This window comes from Toxorhynchites rutilus, chromosome 1, assembly GCF_029784135.1.
Source record: "Toxorhynchites rutilus septentrionalis strain SRP chromosome 1, ASM2978413v1, whole genome shotgun sequence".
Classification (NCBI taxonomy): domain Eukaryota; kingdom Metazoa; phylum Arthropoda; class Insecta; order Diptera; family Culicidae; genus Toxorhynchites; species Toxorhynchites rutilus.
This window is the reverse complement of record NC_073744.1, coordinates 161601197-161621463: the sequence shown is the minus strand read 5'-3', so window position 1 is coordinate 161621463 and position 20267 is coordinate 161601197. Positions and strand designations below refer to the sequence as shown.

Here is a 20267-nt window from a genome sequence, read left to right as displayed (position 1 = left end):
CTGTAGTGACTCTCCAGAAACTCTGGGAGCTTGGTTGGAAAGTGATTGTATTTGTTTTTTTTTTTTGATTGGGTACATGAGTCTGGATTAGAGGGCGCTATATTTTTTATATTTTCATTGAAAGCGGAGGTTTCTTCATTTTGTCCCCTTCTTTAAAAAAATGAACTACTGGACCGATGCAGATAATCGACATACCAAATTGAAGCCAAATAGTCAAATATAAAATATAAAAATTTCAAAAAAATAATGGTTCAAAAGTTATGCAATTTCTGAAAAAGGTCATTTTTGGAAAAAAAAAAGAAGAGAAAAATTGGTTTTTCGAACCACCTTAAAATGGAAATGGGTACCATAATAAAAAATTTAAAAAAAAAGCGGGTCTAATGTTTCGACGAACCACTATATCGGTTTGGCATGGGATGGCTGTATATGGAGGGTGAATGAATTCTTCCTTACCTTTTTGGTTCCAAACACACGGAACGCAAAACTAGAAGCACCAACGATACGATGCGATTGGACTATCGACGTCTGATACTAAATCACGGCAGGGAAATTACTGTTTTCGATCTTTCCTTCACTTTCCTTTTTTCCTCGTCATATTAATATTCCTTGAGCGGAGATGAACACAAAAAATAGACAATCAGATGATCCGCTCTCGATGCTCAAACAAACATTAGTGGTGATTGATTTTAGTAAACAGATATTGAAATAAATTGTTTCAGTTCTGAAGCTAGTTTTAGATAGTGCACATAGTGATATATTCACAGGTCGGACTCAATAATATGTATATTAAATCTATTATATATAATTTGAAAAAAATAGGTTTTTTTCAAATCTCAAATATGGCTTATTTCAAGGAAAAATGTAATGTTTCAAAGTTAAGGAGAAATTGGAGTAAAAATCGTGATTTTTGAAGATTTTGACTGAATTTTCACCAGGAAATTATGAAAAGAGCCAAATCAACCCAGGAGGCTAAAAATCTCTGAAATATTGATATATACCAAACGCCTACTATGATATCATGGCAGAGCATATGGAAAATTCCTTTTTTGCATTTTCCTTCAGTTTTGCGATTCCTCGCCGTATAAACCTTTTTTGGGCGGAGACGAACTCAACAAAATAGACAGCTTAAATCGGTCGATCCATTCTCGTTCGGAAATACAGTCCTTTTCGATATGAAATTATTTTGCCGCTGCTCCTGTTGACGTAGCTTGTATGGTTGCTATTTTGCTTCTCTTTCGGGTTACTTTGATTTATGGTGTAAACTACTTCACGATTCGAAATACACTGGAGTCGCTTTTTACGCGAGGGATACGTGCCGCGTGAAAGAAAACCGCGTAAATTCCAAAATCCGCGTAAAAAAACCGCGTAAATCCCAAAATCCGCGTAAAATTAAACTGGGTAATTTTCAAAATCCGTGTAAAAATCTAACAAACATTGAATTAGTAGTTTAAAATCCAACTCATACTCTAACAATTGATTAACTAATTTTTTTTTCATGCTACCATTATGCTATCTGTATCTTCTTTTATTTCTCAGCTACTAATCAGTGATAGAACACAAACTTATCTCGTGAAATGTCACATCAATAAGCATATTGCGCGTGCCGCTTTGAAAAAACCGCGTAAATTCCGAAATCCGCGTAAACAAATCGCGTAAATTCCGAAATCCGCGTAAAAATAAACCGCGTAAAATAAAACCGCGTATAAAAAAAACGCGTAAAAAGCGACTTCAGTGAATACTTAATGCTCATCGTTGCTACACCCAAAATTAACTTTTAGCATATGTTTTGGCATCCCGATTTATTACATTAAATGAGCCTAAAAATAAACATAAAATACCCTACTCCCAAATACACTTGTATATCATTTATATAATATATATGCTATTTCACGAAAGCGCGTATTAAAGCTTTCCGTTTGCCAAATACACGGCCCAGACTGAGAAAGATATAGATTCTCATCTATGCTATTCTTTTTCTCTTTGAAAACACTTTCCAACTTAATTTTATCATGAGGCGTAATATTATCACAAATATAAGCAAAAGCACTAGTAGCTATGTGGATAGTGTGCTCGTGTAAAACAGCCCTGCAATCCAGCCGGCCTTGGTTCGATTCCCAAAGAGATGAAAAAAGAAAAAAGAAAGAGATGTCTCATACATTCAAACATTTTTAAGCTTTCAAAACAGCTCATTATTTGCGCATTTGACCCTTTAGCACACAAAAAAGCATTTTTTCTGCCGAAGATGAAATGTTTTCTGTCAACGCTAATTTGGGTGTAGACCGCGTGTTTTATGCATTTCTGACTGGCTAATGAATCACTAATGGGTGGGGCTTGTGATGCTGCTTTTGCTTTTGTTCAGGAACTTTTAAGATACCTAGAGATCTGCACCAATATATGCGAGTACAAGAGCCGCCCCGTAGCTTGCCTGTTTCGCCAGTGATGATGACGTTCTGAATTATAGAGGCTTGAAATGGTCAATTTGGAAAACCTAATTAGAGGCGAATTAACTCTCCTAGTTTGAAACATCTAGTAACGACAAAAAACCTCTTAAACTTAAATTAAAATCTTGGCCTTCAAACATATGATACGCGTGCCACAATCAGCAGAAAATCAAGCACATATGCATATTTCATTGCACAGTGTTCGTATTGAATGAGCAACTGGGAGAGCACAGATTGATTTTATCAATCTACCAATCAGAGCCCGAGATTTTCGTTCAGATACTACTTGACATTTTTCAATTGTTCGATAGTTAGTTCCATGAAATATATAACTTTCTTCGTTGTAATAAATTGATATGGAGGGCCCAAATCGATTGATGAGAAATTATCGTAAATTTTGTTGAGCAATGATATTCCAAATTGGATAATTTTTGTGTTGCGATCGATTTCAGTTTTCCAATTTGCACCACCAATATGTTCCCGAAAGACGTAATCCGACGTTATTCGCGATTTTCGTAATCCGCGGGGAGCTAGCCCGACTATTCCGCGGATAATCGGGGTTCTACTGTATGTACAAAGTGAAAAAAAAACGGATAGAGTCGGGTTGATTTGGCGTGGGATTGTTCTGTTCAGTGAGGTAAAAAATCCAACTCAGTCAACTACTATTCGTCATCAAAAAAAGCATTGATGGATTGTTAGAAATTGATTTATTTATACAACCAAGGCGGACTAAGATAAAGTGTCAAAGTCCAAAGCTAAGACTTTCTGTTACTTGTCGGAAAAATTGCAGATTTTCACCATTTGAATTCCCAATTTCGTAGTTTACCAGATTTCTTAGTGTAAATAGTTATTGCAGGCTTTTACTTAAAGTGGTGATGATGTGTTCAATTTATCTGCACATGTTACAATAATTAATGATTTCTTCAACGTAGCACGGCTGAGCACCACAAACCCATCATCATGACGAATATGATAATCAACCCAGATTGGTCTACACTCTGGTGCTTTTATCACCTTGAACTCTGGTTTCGGATGTTGTCTTTTATTGTCGTACACTTAACCGAACAGCCTCAGACAAAGGGCCTTATCGCCGAATCTTTCGTCATCGAAGAAGAAGAGTACACATAATTCCTTGATAGCAGCAAAGCCCTGTCACGTTTGTTGGGACCGACCTTTGTCTTGTCAATTGTGTCCAAAACTTTGGTTGAAAAATTGTTTTTAAAATCAATTGTATAACCTGAATGCTGCTCCCAAGTAGAACTCGAGATTTCATCAATTAACAGACTTTGCCTAAAATAGCATTCCATACTATGCCATCCCAGCTGGTGTCAGTCAGCAGAAGCCATTGTCATTTGCTGTGATAACTCGGGTGCGCTTAATGGTATTGGTTATTCCCATTCATTCATGCCCGTTAGTCGTGGCATTTGTGTGTTTGGGATTCGAAGAAAAGAATTGGTCTAATATTTGTTTCGCGACAGCCAGTAACCAGCCAGTCAGTGGCTAAAGTGAAGTGGAATAAAGCCGCCTGGAGCCAGTTCCCATTCCATCATTCGTTCGTTCCGCTGACGCAGATCCACATCGCAGCTCAAAGGATGGACAGCGCACGCGATGATCACGATGATAACAAGTAGACAAACAAGACCCCGAAAAATATTCGGCACTTGGGCTGCGAGTGTGTATATGTGCGCGCGTAACAATAAATGTGCTCTACATGGAAACGCCAAAGCGAGACGAGAGATTATTTGAACATCTCAATAGAGCCGCAACACCATCAACAACCCCAAGGACTATCTATCTATTTTAAAGCGAGTTTTGCTTGCACTGCTTATCAAAAATAATGAAACAGCTATACACTGTGGCAAAACAAATAAACCGACCGAACCGGAGCTTTTCGGAAGCGACGAAAACATGCGTACATAACATTCGACCGGATTGAACACGATGAACACACAGTTGTGGATCACTTTGGAAGGCGCGATTTTTCTCCGCCTCTTTCGTAACGTTGTTTTTCCGAAGCTGGTTGGCTCTCGAATCCCGCACCGGTTCTCACTGGTTGTCTTGTTTGTGGATAGAGGAATCCGTTCCGCTGTTCGTTGAAAAAATGGGTGTGATTTGCATCATCGGTCCGAAATGTTGTTTGTCAGAACTACACACAATCACGAGTGGAGGAAACTAGTTTTGAGACAACAAAATTTTGTTGAAACAAAGGCATGAATGAAAACCTTGGTAAACAAAGGGACCTATTTGTAGCCTCAGGCTACTTCACGAACACTCACGCTTCCTCGCGAAGATAGTACTTCTTTCAGTTACGTTAGTTTATCGAAAGTCATCGACTGAAGGGATATTCTGTAAGAACTTCGACCGACATAAATTGCGAAGATTTGAGATCGGAGTCGTGGTAGAATTCAAGACCGTGGGTTGCGTTGGAAGGTATAGGTATCTTTTCGTAAATGCCTCTTTTCGTACCAATAAACTACCGAAAAGGACGCTGAAGCTGTACCTAGTTGCCGTAAGGTGCCTTGTTCAGCAAGGTTCTAACGAAGTACCGAAATCCGTTTTCGCTGATGATTTTTCTATGAATTTCATATCTAGTATTCTAGATTTCACACCATCTATAGAATTAATAAGAGCAGTTTTTGTCCACTTTGGTGAACGATATCTTCCTCCTCGAATGTGCCCAGTAGCATTGTATTAACCAGAGCTGGTGACATTTTAGTGGATTGATTTATTTTTCTACGAACTTGTTGTTATTTCTCGAAAATCGCTTTAGAATAGATTAGGTGTAACGTGACGACCTCAAATTCGACCCAGAGGTACATGTACATTTAGTCAACCAAATGTACGACATTGCTTATTGAAAATACGAAAATTGGGGAGAATTCAAACGCTTATTACTCAAAATCGCTATCGTGATGTGTGTTACCCCAGAAACACGGGAAATTTATACTGCGATTTCTTATGTACACATGTCTTTATATACACAAAGAGTAACGATAGTTTAATAATTAAAAAATTTAACAAATAAAATTGTGATAGTTTCCAACCAAGAGAGAGCGAATAGTAGTAAAATCTGTATTTTAATTTACTAAAACGGGACGCGAGACAAGACAAACCCGCAATTCCCGCCAAAATCTAAAACCTAAAATCTAAAATCTAAAATCTAAAATCTAAAATCTAAAATCTAAAATCTAAAATCTAAAATCTAAAATCTAAAATCTAAAATCTAAAATCTAAAATTTAAAATCTAAAATCTAAAATCTAAAATCTAAAATCTAAAATCTAAAATCTAAGATCTAAAATCTAAAATCTAAAATCTAAAATCTAAAATCTAAAATCTAAAATCTAAAATCAAAAATCTAAAATCTAAAATCTAAAATCTAAAATCTAAAATCTAAAATCTAAAATCTAAAACCTAAAATCTAAAATCTAAAATCTAAAATCTAAAATCTAAAATCTAAAATCTAAAATCTAAAATCTAAAATCTAAAATCTAAAATCTAAAATCTAAGATCTAAAATCTAAAATCTAAAATCTAAAATCAAAAATCAAAAATCTAAAATCTAAAATCTAAAATTTAAAATCTAAAATCTAAAATCTAAAATCTAAAATCTAAAATCTAAGATCTAAAATCTAAAATCTAAAATCTAAAATCTAAAATCTAAAATCTAAAATTTAAAATCTAAAATCTAAAATTTAAAATCTAAAATCTAAAATAAAAGATCTAAAATCTAAAATATAAAATATAAAATATAAAATATAAAATATAAAATATAAAATATAAAATATAAAATATAAAATATAAAATATAAAATATAAAATATAAAATATAAAATATAAAATATAAAATATAAAATATAAAATATAAAATATAAAATATAAAATATAAAATATAAGATATAAAATATAAAATTAAAAAAATTTAAAATATAAAATATAAAAATATGAAATCTGAAATCTAAAGAAAGAAATCTATCCTGTTAGAGGTTACTCGAGAAAATTTGGAATCATGAAATCTTAAAATCAGAGAATCTAAAAATCTGAAGATTTGAGGCACTGTAAATCTAAAAATCCAAACAACAAATTTTAATACCTGGATATTTGAAAATCTGGAAATCTAAAATTCTGAGAATTTGGATTTCTTGGATTTCTTTTTTCAATTACTTTCAGCCTCGGCGAACCAGTCTCTGTAATCTGGAGACCTGAAAATCTGGAAGCCTGAAAACTTCAATTTCGAACATTCAGATTTTTTCAAAATATTAAATAAATAAAAATAGTTTGCTTTTTATTACTCCGGGTATTATTTTAGAATGCATCGAAATTTCTGAAATAACGCTTGATTAAAAATTCTGGTGGCTTTGAAAAGGTACGATTCGTTCTTGTTCATGCGAGAACAATACACATACCATTCGGCCATTCCTCGAAATTTGTGCCTTTATTGCCGATGCACGTAATGTATTTGTTCGTCAGGACCAGGGCTCAGCAGTCATATTCAACTGAGGATAGTCAGCGAACTGTGAAGAAATTCGCCTTCGTATTCAACTATGTTTTATCAATACAGATATCATTAAACTATCCATGTACACCATGTACACCAGTGGTCAGACGATGTGAAAGTCATGCCCAAAACAAGAGAGCATGGGTCTACCACTTACTGATTTCGGGAAGGCCTATAAATTGACTATGGAACTCTAATCTGTCTCCGTGCACTGATTTACGCAGTTATCTATGTATAAGAATTCTGGAATGATTTTAAGTTAGGTCCCACAATATTATTCCAATAATGAAATGAGCACATTGAATACCAGAACAACACGGCTCTAGTATTACTCTGGTATTGAAATAATCAAATTTTGGAATTGAATAGCTATTTCTCTCCAATTTTTTGGTTCTATTCTTTGGTATTTTACCTCTTATATCAGGCTTGTCTAAACCAAATTTTGGTATCAAGATCAAAATAAGGTATCTCTGAGGATTTGCTTTTACTCGAGAAAAATATGATATGTGCATAAAAAAAATATGTTCATAAATGGAAAATTGCAAAAGAAAGGTTACTTGGGTTTGACATTCATATCAAGTCAATGATGTTGAAGTCAATGGAGCACATTGAATCTTTGATCTTCTGAACTTTAGAATGATTTGGAGCAGCTACTACATTTGATGTATATATAAACGCAAAGCCAGCATAGCACACGGGCTCTATGGACCATTTTGGGTAATATTTCTTGCTATGAGCATTGCACCAATCTTGGTTGGAATGGTAAAACAATTGGTCTGAACTTCAGAATGTTTTGGAGGATCTAGAATATCTGATATACAAATAATTTCAAAGATAGTGTAGCACGTTGCTGATTGGTAGGCATCACACACACTGCGCACTACCTATTGAATTTGAAAGTGTAAACAGGAGAAAAATAACTCAGAGCTGAGTGTTTGAGAAGAGAAAGATCGATCCAAGGTAACCTTAGATCACTGTCAAGCAAAAAAATGGTCATGGGATAGAAAGGGTGAGGGAGGGATAATATTTATGCGTTTTGGAATTATTTTACACGAAATAGGTGAAACTGAATCACACATATAAAAAACTGAATAAAAATGGATAATATTTAAAAAAACTGGAAGATTTAAGGATTAACTTTTTGACTGGATCAAGAAAAAAACCGGAAGATTCCAGTTTAAACTGGAACATTGGCAACGATGGTTACTGAAATTTCGAACGTTTTTTTCGAGCTCCGTAAAAATAAAACAAAGAATATTTTTACTATCCCTTATATCATTATTTGATCATCTATCTTTCAACAATAAAACAAAAATTGAACGGAGAAAAAATATTCATAACTTTAATAGTTAAGAGCTGATGAAGTGAGAGGGTTCAAAAAAAAAGTTGTGCCATGACGTTCACGATTCCAGCCCTTCTGGTTATCTGAATCAAAAAAATCGAACAGATTCTGAATCAGTAAAGATGTCGCATGAACCTCATGAACCTCGGACAAGTCAAAAACATGTTTTTTGGCAAAATGACGCCCGTTTGAAAAACAAAATGTGGTATGAAACTTTTTTTCTTACGTTTCCCGATTTTCTAAAAATAGTGAAATTGAAAAAAAAAAATTTTTTTAGAGGTTCATGCGATAGAGAGATGCCTGCAGATTGTATCCATATAATTTCGACATTAATCGGTTCAGTAGAACTTGAGATATCGTGTACGCCAGTTTGAAGATACTAGTTCCGAGAAAAACGCGTTTGAATTTCATTGTTATGGCCGTAACAGGTTAGATACCACATCACTAAAATGGCTCTAATTCGGTAAATAATAGGATTTGCGATAAGTCCTTTCTAGATTATATTCTTGAATGCCTAAACTAACGAAATATGAAGGAAAAAAAAAAGATTTTCTTTTTTCAAATTTCTAGACTAGAATACTCCCTTAAGTTTTGACGTGGGACTACGTCTAACCGGAATATATGGAGGGTAAAATGAAAACCTAAACACAGAACATGCAGGAAAAAATGAAAGATTTCGAATGCTTATAGCTCGAACATTTCGTACTGGATAGGAGAGATGTTTGCATCACTTGATAGGGAATATTTCTACGCATCTATCGCAACTAACAAAATGTTGTTTTTCATTAGATAAACAATTGAATAACTTTAAAATATTAGGCGTTATCTAAACGCCCTAACTGCATCGTTTTGATTGGCCCGATTTACGGTTTCCCTAACACAGCCATCAAAACCAAGCAGCCTTGGGGAAATCGGCATTGCAAATACATGAAAGTAGGGGGACTTTTGTTCTCATCGAAAAATGTTCCCTAACACAGACTTTAAAACCAAGCAGCGAAATCGGCATTGCAAACACACGAAAGAGCCTAGAGGCGAATGAACTGAAAAGTTTAAACCCTCTTAAAGCCAAAAAGAAGAAGAAGAACACACGAAAGTAGGGGGAGCTTTTGTTCCCACCGAAATGTGTTCCCTAATAGAGATTTCTAAACCAAGGTGCCTGGAGAAATCGGTATTTAAAATTCATGCAAGTCGGGGGTATTTTTGTTCCGACTGGAATGTGTTTCCCTAACACAGACTTCAAATCCATGGAGCGTGGGGAAATCGGCATTGCGAATTCATACAAATCGGTGGTATTTTTGTTCCGATTGAAATGTGTTTCCCTAACACAGACTTCAAAACCGAGGTTTCTGGGGAAATCGGCTCTGCAAATAAATGCAAACTGCGAGTGCTTTTGTCCTTGCTTGCCTTTGTGCAGAGTGGAATATGTCTGTCCTAACATGATCTTCTAAACTTAGGAACCTGGGAAAATCGTGCAGACACTAGAAGCGAATGAACTTCCCAGTTTCAAGCAAATTCGAGATTCGAGAAGTATGTACACTTTTGGGATGTAAACTTCAGAGGGAAATGTAAAATAAAATAATCGTTTGATAATTTTTTTGTGTCTTTATTGGAAAGATTTTCAGCCTTAGGCTGGTTCATCAAACGTTGGATAATTCTTCCGTACATATATTTTGTTCTAGTCATCATACCAAATGTAAAAGGTCCGTCATTAAATTTACTTGTAACGAAGAACAATCAATCACAATAAATGAATTGACTTTACATGGCATTTGTTCATTTTTTTCACTCACAGAGCAAATATATTGAACTCAATTGAATTTGGAAACTGTTTCATTCAATCAAGAATTTAATCAATACAAACGAATGATTGCTCAGCTAAGGTAGTTCCACGTGAACCTTGCGGTTATATCATAGATATAACCCACTCATTTTTGTTTCGTTATTTTTATAACCATTCATCACCTTTTAAATACCTTGTGAAATTACGATCAGACGTGTGGTTCGGAATAAGAATTCAGCTAAGCAAAGATTCCTAACTTTCGATACTTCTTTATCAAATCATAATCGCAATGAACATTGGTCATATGGAGATGAACAATGGCATTTCGCGTAGCCTCCATCATACAAAGAATTTTTCAAAAAAATCAAGAGGTTCGGATTGAATCGATGCAGATGCAACAGTGCGATAAGACTTGATGAATAATTTGAGTTTACATTAGTCGATAAATCAAATTCGTGAAAATATAGTGTATAAATATGTATGTGTATAAATATGTATGTGTATAACGAAAAATCGCTAGCTTGAACCTAATTTAGCTCGTCTCTAGTAACCTGATGCGTATGCGGATGTGTTCTGTTGAAAACGTTTTGTTTTGCGCTTCCTGCAGTGAGCAATAAATCTTGATAACTGGCTCATCGCTTATTTTCCGAATTCCGTCTGTGCTCGATAAGACAACAACAACTGGAATTACCTGAAAACACGTTTGATATGACCAATCGCACCAACCGGTCGTAATCAGCAAGGTCCTTAATGAGCCCTCAGTCCTTCCTCCTATATTTAGGTGACTCACTCCCCGCCGGATCACTTGTTTACCGGTTACTTTTGTAATCGGATTTCTCGTTTGCATATACACACCAGCAAGAGTGTAAACATTTGTTGACAATTGTTTTCGGGTAATATGTTCTCCTCAAACCCTATTACTGCCATCTCGCTCTCGTTCGAAAACGGTCGCTTATCTGGCGCTGCTCACACTTTGAAAGACAACCACAGAGTTTAGGCATTTTGGTCGGTCGGTACGCACTGGTTGTGAGTTGTTTTCGTTTGATTTTTTTTTCACGGTGTGCGCAAGGTGGTGATTAGGCGTTTTGCCCCCACTCCTCAACCTGTACTTTCCTTTCGCTCCTCTTCGCTCTCTCTTCTTCACCGTGGATCCGCGTTCATTCAAAGTGTACCGTCCACGCGGTTGTCCTCAGCGCCATCTCAGCAGTCTTGGCTGAGAATCGCTCACTTAGCGCACGCGTTTTCCCATCTCTTTCACACCCTCACTCTCCACTCACATCACATCACAACAACAAAAAACTATTCTCGTGACTTGGTTCTGCGCGGCGGAACTAGCCCGATGAATGGATCTTAGTTCGAGCGCGTCGAATATATCAGCCAGTGGCAGCAGCAGCCGATAGTGTGCATACGTAAGTGAAGAAAGATCGGTCGCGGATCCTTACGGAAAAAGGCAGGAGGAGGGGAGCAGTGGAGGGCGAAGACGAAGGTTGTCAAAGTCTATTTTCCCCGAATCGGTCAGTTGGCCGCGTTTCGCTCTCTTAGCCGGTTGTGTTTTTTGATAGCGCGCTCCTCCGAAGACTGTCCGAAGAGTGTTTTTCGTGTGTTGTTTTCTGTGTGATCCAGTATCGTTGTTCATCACGACCTACGTAATTGACTTGTTTTGCTGGTTTATCAGCGGTGGCTGACGTCTCGAGAAAGAGAGAGAGGTGAATTGTTGTTTGCTGGTGAAAAGCGAGATATATAAAGTTCACACCCGAGTGATCATGAAGATTTTGGTTGCGTACGATCCTCACTAAATTCGGACGAAAGGTCGAAGGGCGGGACCACGTGTTCCTACACACTGTAGTAGTACCCTAAGTGAGGGTAACTTATCGCGCGTTGTGTGTGAACGTCATGATCGTGGTTGCTAGTGGTAGAAGGGGTTCCAACTAGAGCAAAGACTCTTCCCGCCGCTCGGAAGCGCATTTGTGAAACGTCCAGCAAGGAGTGAATCCCGCGGCACCAATTAAGACAGGAGAGTGAGAAAAGGAGGAAAATACACACACGAGCGCACCGCAACCGTACAATGAGACCTAGCAAATCGCTGATCATTAGACGATTTAAGCGCAACCGTATCAGAACTTCTCAGCGAAAGCCCCTCGCAGCGAACCGCAAGAATCGTACCGCGTACAAAAAGTATATGTTGATGAAAGTGCCATAGAACAGACTGATTATTAGTTCTTGGAGTGTAGGCGAGTTAAGCAATGAGCTATAGTGACAATCGAAAACAGCATTCAGAGGACCAAGACCCAGAGAGAAGTAGCGAGGACAAACGCCCCGAAATGCCGCCAGTTGTGGTTCCGGAGCACACAGTGCCACCATCGCACCATCACCACCACCATCCAGCGGGAAGGAATCGGTTGCTACAGAGTTCCCAATGGAGCAGAAGCTATGATTCGGTGATTAACTATTGGAATACCAGTGGTGGATCAAGTCGGGTGGCATCCAGTAATACTGCTACCGGTTATCACCAAGGGGGAGGTGGAGGATGTGGAGTGCAGCCGCTGCAGCAGCAACAGCAGCCACATCACCAATACCACCATCCTCGATATTCGTCCCCTCAGCCAAGAGGGTTCGGCAAACCAACGGGACAGTCACCCGGTAAGAATTGTACATTTTGTCGGTTGCGGAAACAGTACTCATTTCCGAAGTATAATCATTTAAAGTTGAGATTACTCGTTTGAAGTTCGTATCATTGGATATCTAGATCAGTACTGAAAATATTCACGTTCACGACATTCAAATTCAGCGAATTTCTGCCTTCCTTGTATTGATAATCTACTACTCAAGCGAGAGTCGATAAATATGAAACAACACAATCAATGAACCCCAGTGGAATGAACATCAACATCAGCTTTCCATGAAGTTCATTTTTCATTTGCATCTTCCTTTTCGTCATGGTATTCGTAAGGTCGAAAATGAAGATCATTGAGTGTTAGTGAAAAACCGGGCATAAAATTCAACGTCACCAATTGAAAGTGCAATCGATTAATGGTAAAGGATGGCAATTCATCACACAAAATTCTTGTTTATGGCGACTTCGGCAATGGAATGTATAGAATAACTCTTGCTACGTTTTATAATTCTACTTACGATTACCCGGAAATGGCATACACCACCATTTATATGTGCAATGGGTGACACGTTTTCAATAAAAATTCACTGCAAGCGATGAAGATCAACTTAACGTTCGTGATAATCACCTGAAATTATTGACAGTAATGAAAGTGCCTGAATGCAGGCTTTTCGAAATTCGTCCGTGCTGTTTTCGATCAATATACCAGACAAAGTTCACGCGTCTCGACTCTTGTGTTATACTCGTTATGGCAGATATGGTGTTGAGTTTCAACAGAAGAGAATTCATCCGATACTGGGAAAAATCTGATTCCTTCACTCGTGAATAAATTTTGATAATTTGTGGCACTGATCTAGATTACCTTCTTTTTGGAACATCATAAAATGCATACTTCATTTCTAATTCAATAAGATCTTCAAAAATGTTAGAGAATAAGTAGGGTAACGGGAAAAAGTGTATACTGTTCAAAATTATTTCTGAATTGATATTTAGAAATAATTCTTTCGCTATTCAAACTGGAAAATACGGACCTGACCTGTTACAATTTTTTTTAATTGAAACATTTTATTCAAAAAATACTTAATTTTTAAAATTTTTGTAAATTATATTTAATTAATTATTTTCTAAATCTCAATTAATTTTAATAATACTGACATTTTTTAGCATTATGGCATGAAGTTTTGTCGTGTCAATTGCAGTTTTTTAACAAAAAAAGTATCAATTATAAGATAATTGATGATTTTGAACAAATTACAGAAAAACTAGGGAAGGGATATATCTGTACTATAATCACAAGGTTGACGTAGGATTGGTTTAGTTGGTTTAGTAATCATATGTTTGAAGTTGCATCTGAATCAATTCTCAATAAATGTATGAGTGTTCTTCTTCAATCAGTCCACATAAAGTCCACAAGCAGACTTGTGCAATATTGAATTGTGTATGAAGTCTATGTTTACCAAATATCCCAAATATTTTGGAAGTCTTGAGATTTTAAAAAAATTTCAAACACTATCCTTTAATTGTTTTACGTTTTAAAACAAATATACACCAATTCCATGCCAAACTGATATAATGATTTTAGAGTTTCATGGAAAGTCGTAGTTCTGTTCCTTATGGCGAAACATTAGACCCGTATTTTTTTTCAGAAATCCCACTTTTTTTCTAAAATTCATGACATTTGAAATACTGGACCGATTCAGATGACCATCCAACATATCAAACATAAAATTAAACCTAAACATATCAAATCGAAAGTGCACCCGTGGCCGAGTGGTTAGCGTCTCACATTGTCATGCCGGGTGTTCGGGTTCGATTCCCGTTCTGGCCGGAGGATTTTTCGTCAAAGAAATTTCTTTCGACTTGCACTGTGGTCACGCGTATTCAAGAGCTTGCCCCTCGGAATACATTCAAGGCGTGTTATTTGGCTTAAGAAATCTCAACTAAGTATTAATAAATGACGCTAATTAATGCATACGTTGAGACGGCAAAAGTTCCACAGGGAACGTTAACGCCATTCAAGAAGAAGAAGAATATCAAATCGAAGCCAATGAGCTAATCCTCTTTGAAAATGTTTCTTATTGATTGATTGTCTTTTTTTTATAATTTATATGGTTTCGAAATCAAGGGCGCTATATTTTTCTATTATTTTTTCTTGGAAGCTGAGATTACAGATCATATCCAAGAATCAAAAAAGCGTTTTTTTCGAAAGTCATCACATTTGTTGGGCCGATTTATATAATTGACATATCACACTAAAGCAAGTCTTCATTGAAAAAAATATTAAAATAATATTTGTTTTTTATAGTTTACATGGAGAAGACATTGGTTTCAATTTGATATGTCGATCATTTGAATCGGTCCAGAAGTTCGGTCCAGAAAGTTATGATTTTTTGAAAAAAAGGAAAACAGTGGAACCGCGGAACAGCGAGCGGATGATTCGCGAGCGGATTATCCGCGAAAGTGAGTTCCTTGGTAATTCTATAGATCTTCCCGAAATTTGTCGGTTAGTGGTAGGGTATCGTTTTTTTTTTGTTTTAATCATGGCTTTCACATAATCTGATCACTGGTGTACAGGACCTAACAGATGGATAGTTTAATGATTTTTGTATTGATGCAGCATAGTTTTCATGCTAAAATATATTTTTTTCATGGTCACACTTGATGTTAAGCACTTTATTGCGTTATCCGCGATTTTCGTTATACGCGGTTACCTAGCCGGACTATTCCGCGGATAGTCGGGGTTCTACTGTACTTGATTTTTCGGACCACCCTAAGATAGAAATGTGTATCCTACTGAAAAAATAATAAAAAACACTAGTCTAATATGTTGCGATAAGGAGTAAAACTATCACTTTTCAAGAAAATCTGAAACCCACTATCGGTGTGGCAGGAAAATGGTGGCTTCTTTTCCCAAATTATGACAAATAAAATGTGCTCTGGCATTTTGTTAATGAAAAAACTTCGAACAAAAATGCGCATCTAGTCTTGAAAAAGGACTTTTGGAAGGTCAATCAAAGGAAAGTTCTGAGATTGAACCCACGATCGTTCGCTTAATAAACGGACCATTGTTACTATCGAGACTCCCAATTACAATAGTGATTAGGATTATCCCGAAACAAATTGTTCTTGAGATACGACATTTTTTAATAAATAAATGAATGAATGAATGGCTAAATGGTTGAATAGATGAATGTATGAATGATTGAAGGGATGAATGGATGATTGGATGAATGGATGAATGTATGGATGAGTGAATGATTGAATGAATGAATGAATGCATAGATGGATGAATAGATGGAAGAATGAGTGAATGAATGGATGAACGGGTGAATGGATGAGTGAATGCAAGGATTAATGAATGAATGTATGATAGAATGCATAAACAGATGTAGGAATATGTGAATGAGTAGATGAATGAATGAATGGATGAACGGATGAATAAATGAATGAATGAAGGGGTGAATGAATGGATGAATTAATTATTGGATGAATGGATGAGTAAATGAATGAATGAATGCATGAATGGATGAATGGATGAATGAATGGATGATTGAATGCATAAATGGATGAATAGATGTAGGAATAAGTGAATGAGTAGATGAATTCATTGATGGATGAATAGATGAGTAAATTAATGGATGAATGAATGCAAGGATTAATGAATGAATGGATGATTGAATGCATAAATGAATGAATAGATGTAGGAATAAGCGAATGAGTAGATGAATGAATGAATGGATGAATAATTGAATGAGTGAATGGGTGAATGAATGGATGAATTAATGGATGAATTAATAAATGGATGAATGCATAAATGAGTGAATGAATGAATGAGTAAATGTGTGAATGGATGAATGAATGAATAAATGAATGAAGGGATGAATGGATGAATGAATGATTGGATGAATGTTTGAATGAATGAAGGGATGAATGGATGAATGAGTGAATGATTGAATGAATAAGTGAATGAGTAAATGGGTGAGCGAATGAATGAATGAATTAATGAATGGATAAGTGAATGGGTGAATGAATGAATGAAGGGATGAATGAGTAAATGGGTGAGCGAATGAATGAATGGATGAATGAATGAATTAATGAATGAATAAGTGAATGGGTGAATGAATGAATGAAGGGATGAATGAATGAGTGAATGAGTGAATGAATGGATGAATGGGTGAATGAATGAATGAATTCAAGGATTAATGAATGAAGGGATGATTGAATGCATAAATGGATGAATTGATGTAGGAATAAGTGAATGAGTTGATGAATGAATGGGCCAGATTCTCGAATACACTTCACGGTGGAAACGAAATAAACGGCACGCAATTGAACTACGTTTTAAGAGTTAGTGAAGTGTCGAAATAATAATGAGTTTTCAGGCAGAACGAGCACTTTTCAAATAAAAAATCATTAATGAAAATTAATTTCTTCGTATCAAACTGGTCTTCAATGTCAGTGGAAAACTTTGTTTTCTTAATGTGATATAATAATCTCATACGAAAATTTCATCTGAAGATAATTTGATATTAGAATGATAAGCTTAGGGGGAAACTAATCTCGTATCCAGATGTCGACACCGTACCGTTGTCATCGTGGATACGTTTCATTCCGTTTCCACCGTGAAGTGTATTCGAGAATCAGGCCCAATGAATGGATGAATAAATGAATGAGTGAATGGGTGAATGAATGGATGAATGCATGGATCAGTGAATGAATGAATGAGTAAATGTGTGAATGGATGAATGAATAAATGAATAAATAGAAGAATGATTGAAATAATGAATGGATAAATGGTAAAATGGATGAGTAAATGAATGTATGAATGAATGATTGAATGAATGAATTAATTAATTGATGAATGAATGCATAGACGGAAAAATGAGTGAATGAATAGATGAATGAATGGATGGATGGATAAATGAATGGGCGAATGAATGGATGGATGAATAAATGAATGAATGAATGAAATAATGAATGAATAAATGAATGAATGAATGAAGTGAGAATGTGAGAATGGATGAATAACTGAATGGATGAATAAATGAATGGACGAATGAGTGAATAAGAGAATGAGTGGATGAGTGACACTTATTTTAATAACCATTGATTTTTATAAGGGCGTACCCAGAATCGTTGACCTTTTTTTCAAAAAATCGTAACTTGAAATTCAGATGTCTGATTAAAATATGATTAGAAAAGTTGAAATGATGGGTAAGAAAAGTTGTTGAGAAGTCATTGAGCTATTCACCAAGAATAACATCTCAAATACACCGTTAAAACCCGTAAGTTGTGAATACGTGAATTCTTAGGAATTTGAATAAACTATTAGGATATTAATATATCGCACAAGATTAATAAAATCCTAACTATAAAAAGTAAAGAAAAATCGATTACCATGTTCTACGGTGAAATTGCAGTGGGCTTTAGTCCAATTTTCCAAATCCAAAATTTACACTGACGACATTGAGTTGCGCGTTCCTTCGATGTAAAGGAAAGTGGCTATAAATTTTCAGTGGGAATGTCCACAATGTTGAAATAAAGTTATGAATTAAAATCGAAAGCGCCTATATCAAATACGTGTAATACGTGTGCGTATTACTTTTATAGGCAAAAATCGAAGATGAACCAAAACACGTGTAAGAAAAGTAGTTGTCTAAACATCAACCAGACAACTTCAATTCACACACCTGGAAAATTATGTTTGATTTTTTTTTACGTTGCACGTTGCAATGGAACACCCTGTATAAGAAAAAATCAATTGCAGTATGTAAATTTGTAATCGAATGTACATAGATTCAGATCAAATGGAAACTAGGTCGAACTGTTTCTGTCGATCGATTGCTGACTTTGCATTAATGGGAACATCTTTTCGTTTCTCACGTCTCACTCATTCGCTGGGAGCTCCGCCTCGCTGTCAACTTTCTTACGTGGTTCGTCGTGGTCGATCAACACTCTGTTCAATTTCTAACAAATTCGTTCACATTTAATGTATGCACATTCTTCGGACTGCTGCGCCGAACACCAATCATAATGACAAGCCCTAATTTATTGCCACTGCTACTCTTTCGTTGCTCTTCCTGGTGTTGCTATCCCTGATATTTCTTTTTTTCTCCTTCGGTTGTTCACTGTTGAGCAGACAAAACTGATAATGTGCGCTGCTTTCTTACTGTTCTTAGACCCGTGTGTCATAAGACAAAGGTAGAGCATGGTCACTGGTGTAGACGACCTTATAGATGGATAGCTTAATGATTCCTGTATTGATATAACATAGTTTACACGTCGAAACATCTTTTTTTTCGTGTTTGCACTTCATTTTTAGTTGTTCATTGCGTTATCCGCGATTTTCGTTATCCACGATTTTCATTATCCACGTTGAATTTGCCCGACTATTCCGCGGATAATCGGGGTTCCACTGTTTCAATGTCTCAATTTCAAAACAGTTTAGCCATAGTTATTAATAGGTAGAGTTGAAGCCACAAAGCAAAGCAAAGTTCTTGCTTTCTCTGTCTTTTCTAGCTGATTTTGAATCAAGATTTTATTCATCACAATATCACTCTAAGTCTTGGAAATAATTCTTAATTTTATTCAATTCATTTATTTATGCATAATGATGCTACATCCCTTCCTCAAAATGTTTCGACAATAAACCAGGCCCATGGCTGTCATTTGCCAACCCTTGGCGGCACCAAATCTTGCTCCACCTGGTCCAATATTGCTCGGCTGCTGTCCGACAATCTTGCAAAAAGTTCCGCCCATCACACTCATCCAGCTCTGGTGACATTCCGAATGCTAGGTTCACCGTTGAGTTGCGCCAGTTCGTGATTCATCCTTCTTGTCCATACTCCGTTTTTTCTGTACACTGACGTATATTGTTCTGAGCACACGGCGTTCGAAAACACCAAGTACTCGCACGTAATAGCGACCATTCGGCAGCGGCAAAGAAGCTTTCAAATGGTCTTTTTCAAGGCCGAGAGTTTAGGTTAACTTTTCCAAATTTGGCTTCTTCAAGGATAGATGTTTAAGAAACTTAACTGAGAAAGTTTGAAGCCTCTATAATTCGACACCCATTCACTTTCTATAAATGTATTACGATTTGACAGTCATCCAAGTAGCAATCAGTAGGCGTCGGCGAGGGCGTCCAAACTGGCTTTTCTCAAGGCCGAGAGTTTAGGTTAAGTCTTCTGGTGGATCACGCCATTGAGGAAGTGGCGGATACGACTACGGCTGAAGGAAGCCTGGAGTTGATAGCTCAGAAATCTGGATACTTATTGTTCTTCGTTCTTATGGAAGACCAAATAGTTTGGATATGGCACAGGAAAATTACAACACTTTGGAAACTTATTACATAAACTGGATTTACTCACGCGATGTAACATGCTAAACAGTTGGAAATTGAATGATATAATGTTCGTAGTGGTTTTCTGTAGGTAATTGTATTTCGGAAAGGAAAGAGAGAGGCTTGAATGGAAAAAGAATAGGGGTTCTTGCTCCTCTTCCGCGCTTTAGGTCGCGAACATTTTCTGAAAGCAAAAGTTTAAAGCTTCGATGATTTAAGTCTCTCTCTTTTTCTATTAACCAGTTTTGTTACTATCA

General features: G+C 36.3%; 1 protein-coding gene across 5 annotated transcripts in view; it reads left to right on the top strand.

The window, feature by feature from the left end:
• Positions 1-20267, top strand: part of LOC129762044 (nuclear factor of activated T-cells 5) — a 106672-nt gene that overhangs the window by 29278 nt on the left and 57127 nt on the right. The window contains exon 1 of one of the 5 annotated variants that reach the window (XM_055760016.1): positions 11311-12697. The exons of 3 other annotated variants lie outside the window; for them this stretch is intronic. In XM_055760016.1, the coding sequence (XP_055615991.1) occupies positions 12301-12697 (397 nt within the window). In that variant the 5' untranslated portion in view covers positions 11311-12300. Of the gene's footprint in view, positions 1-11310; positions 12698-20267 lie in introns of those variants that run through there. One more of the 5 variants, XM_055760019.1, reaches the window with a different exon arrangement.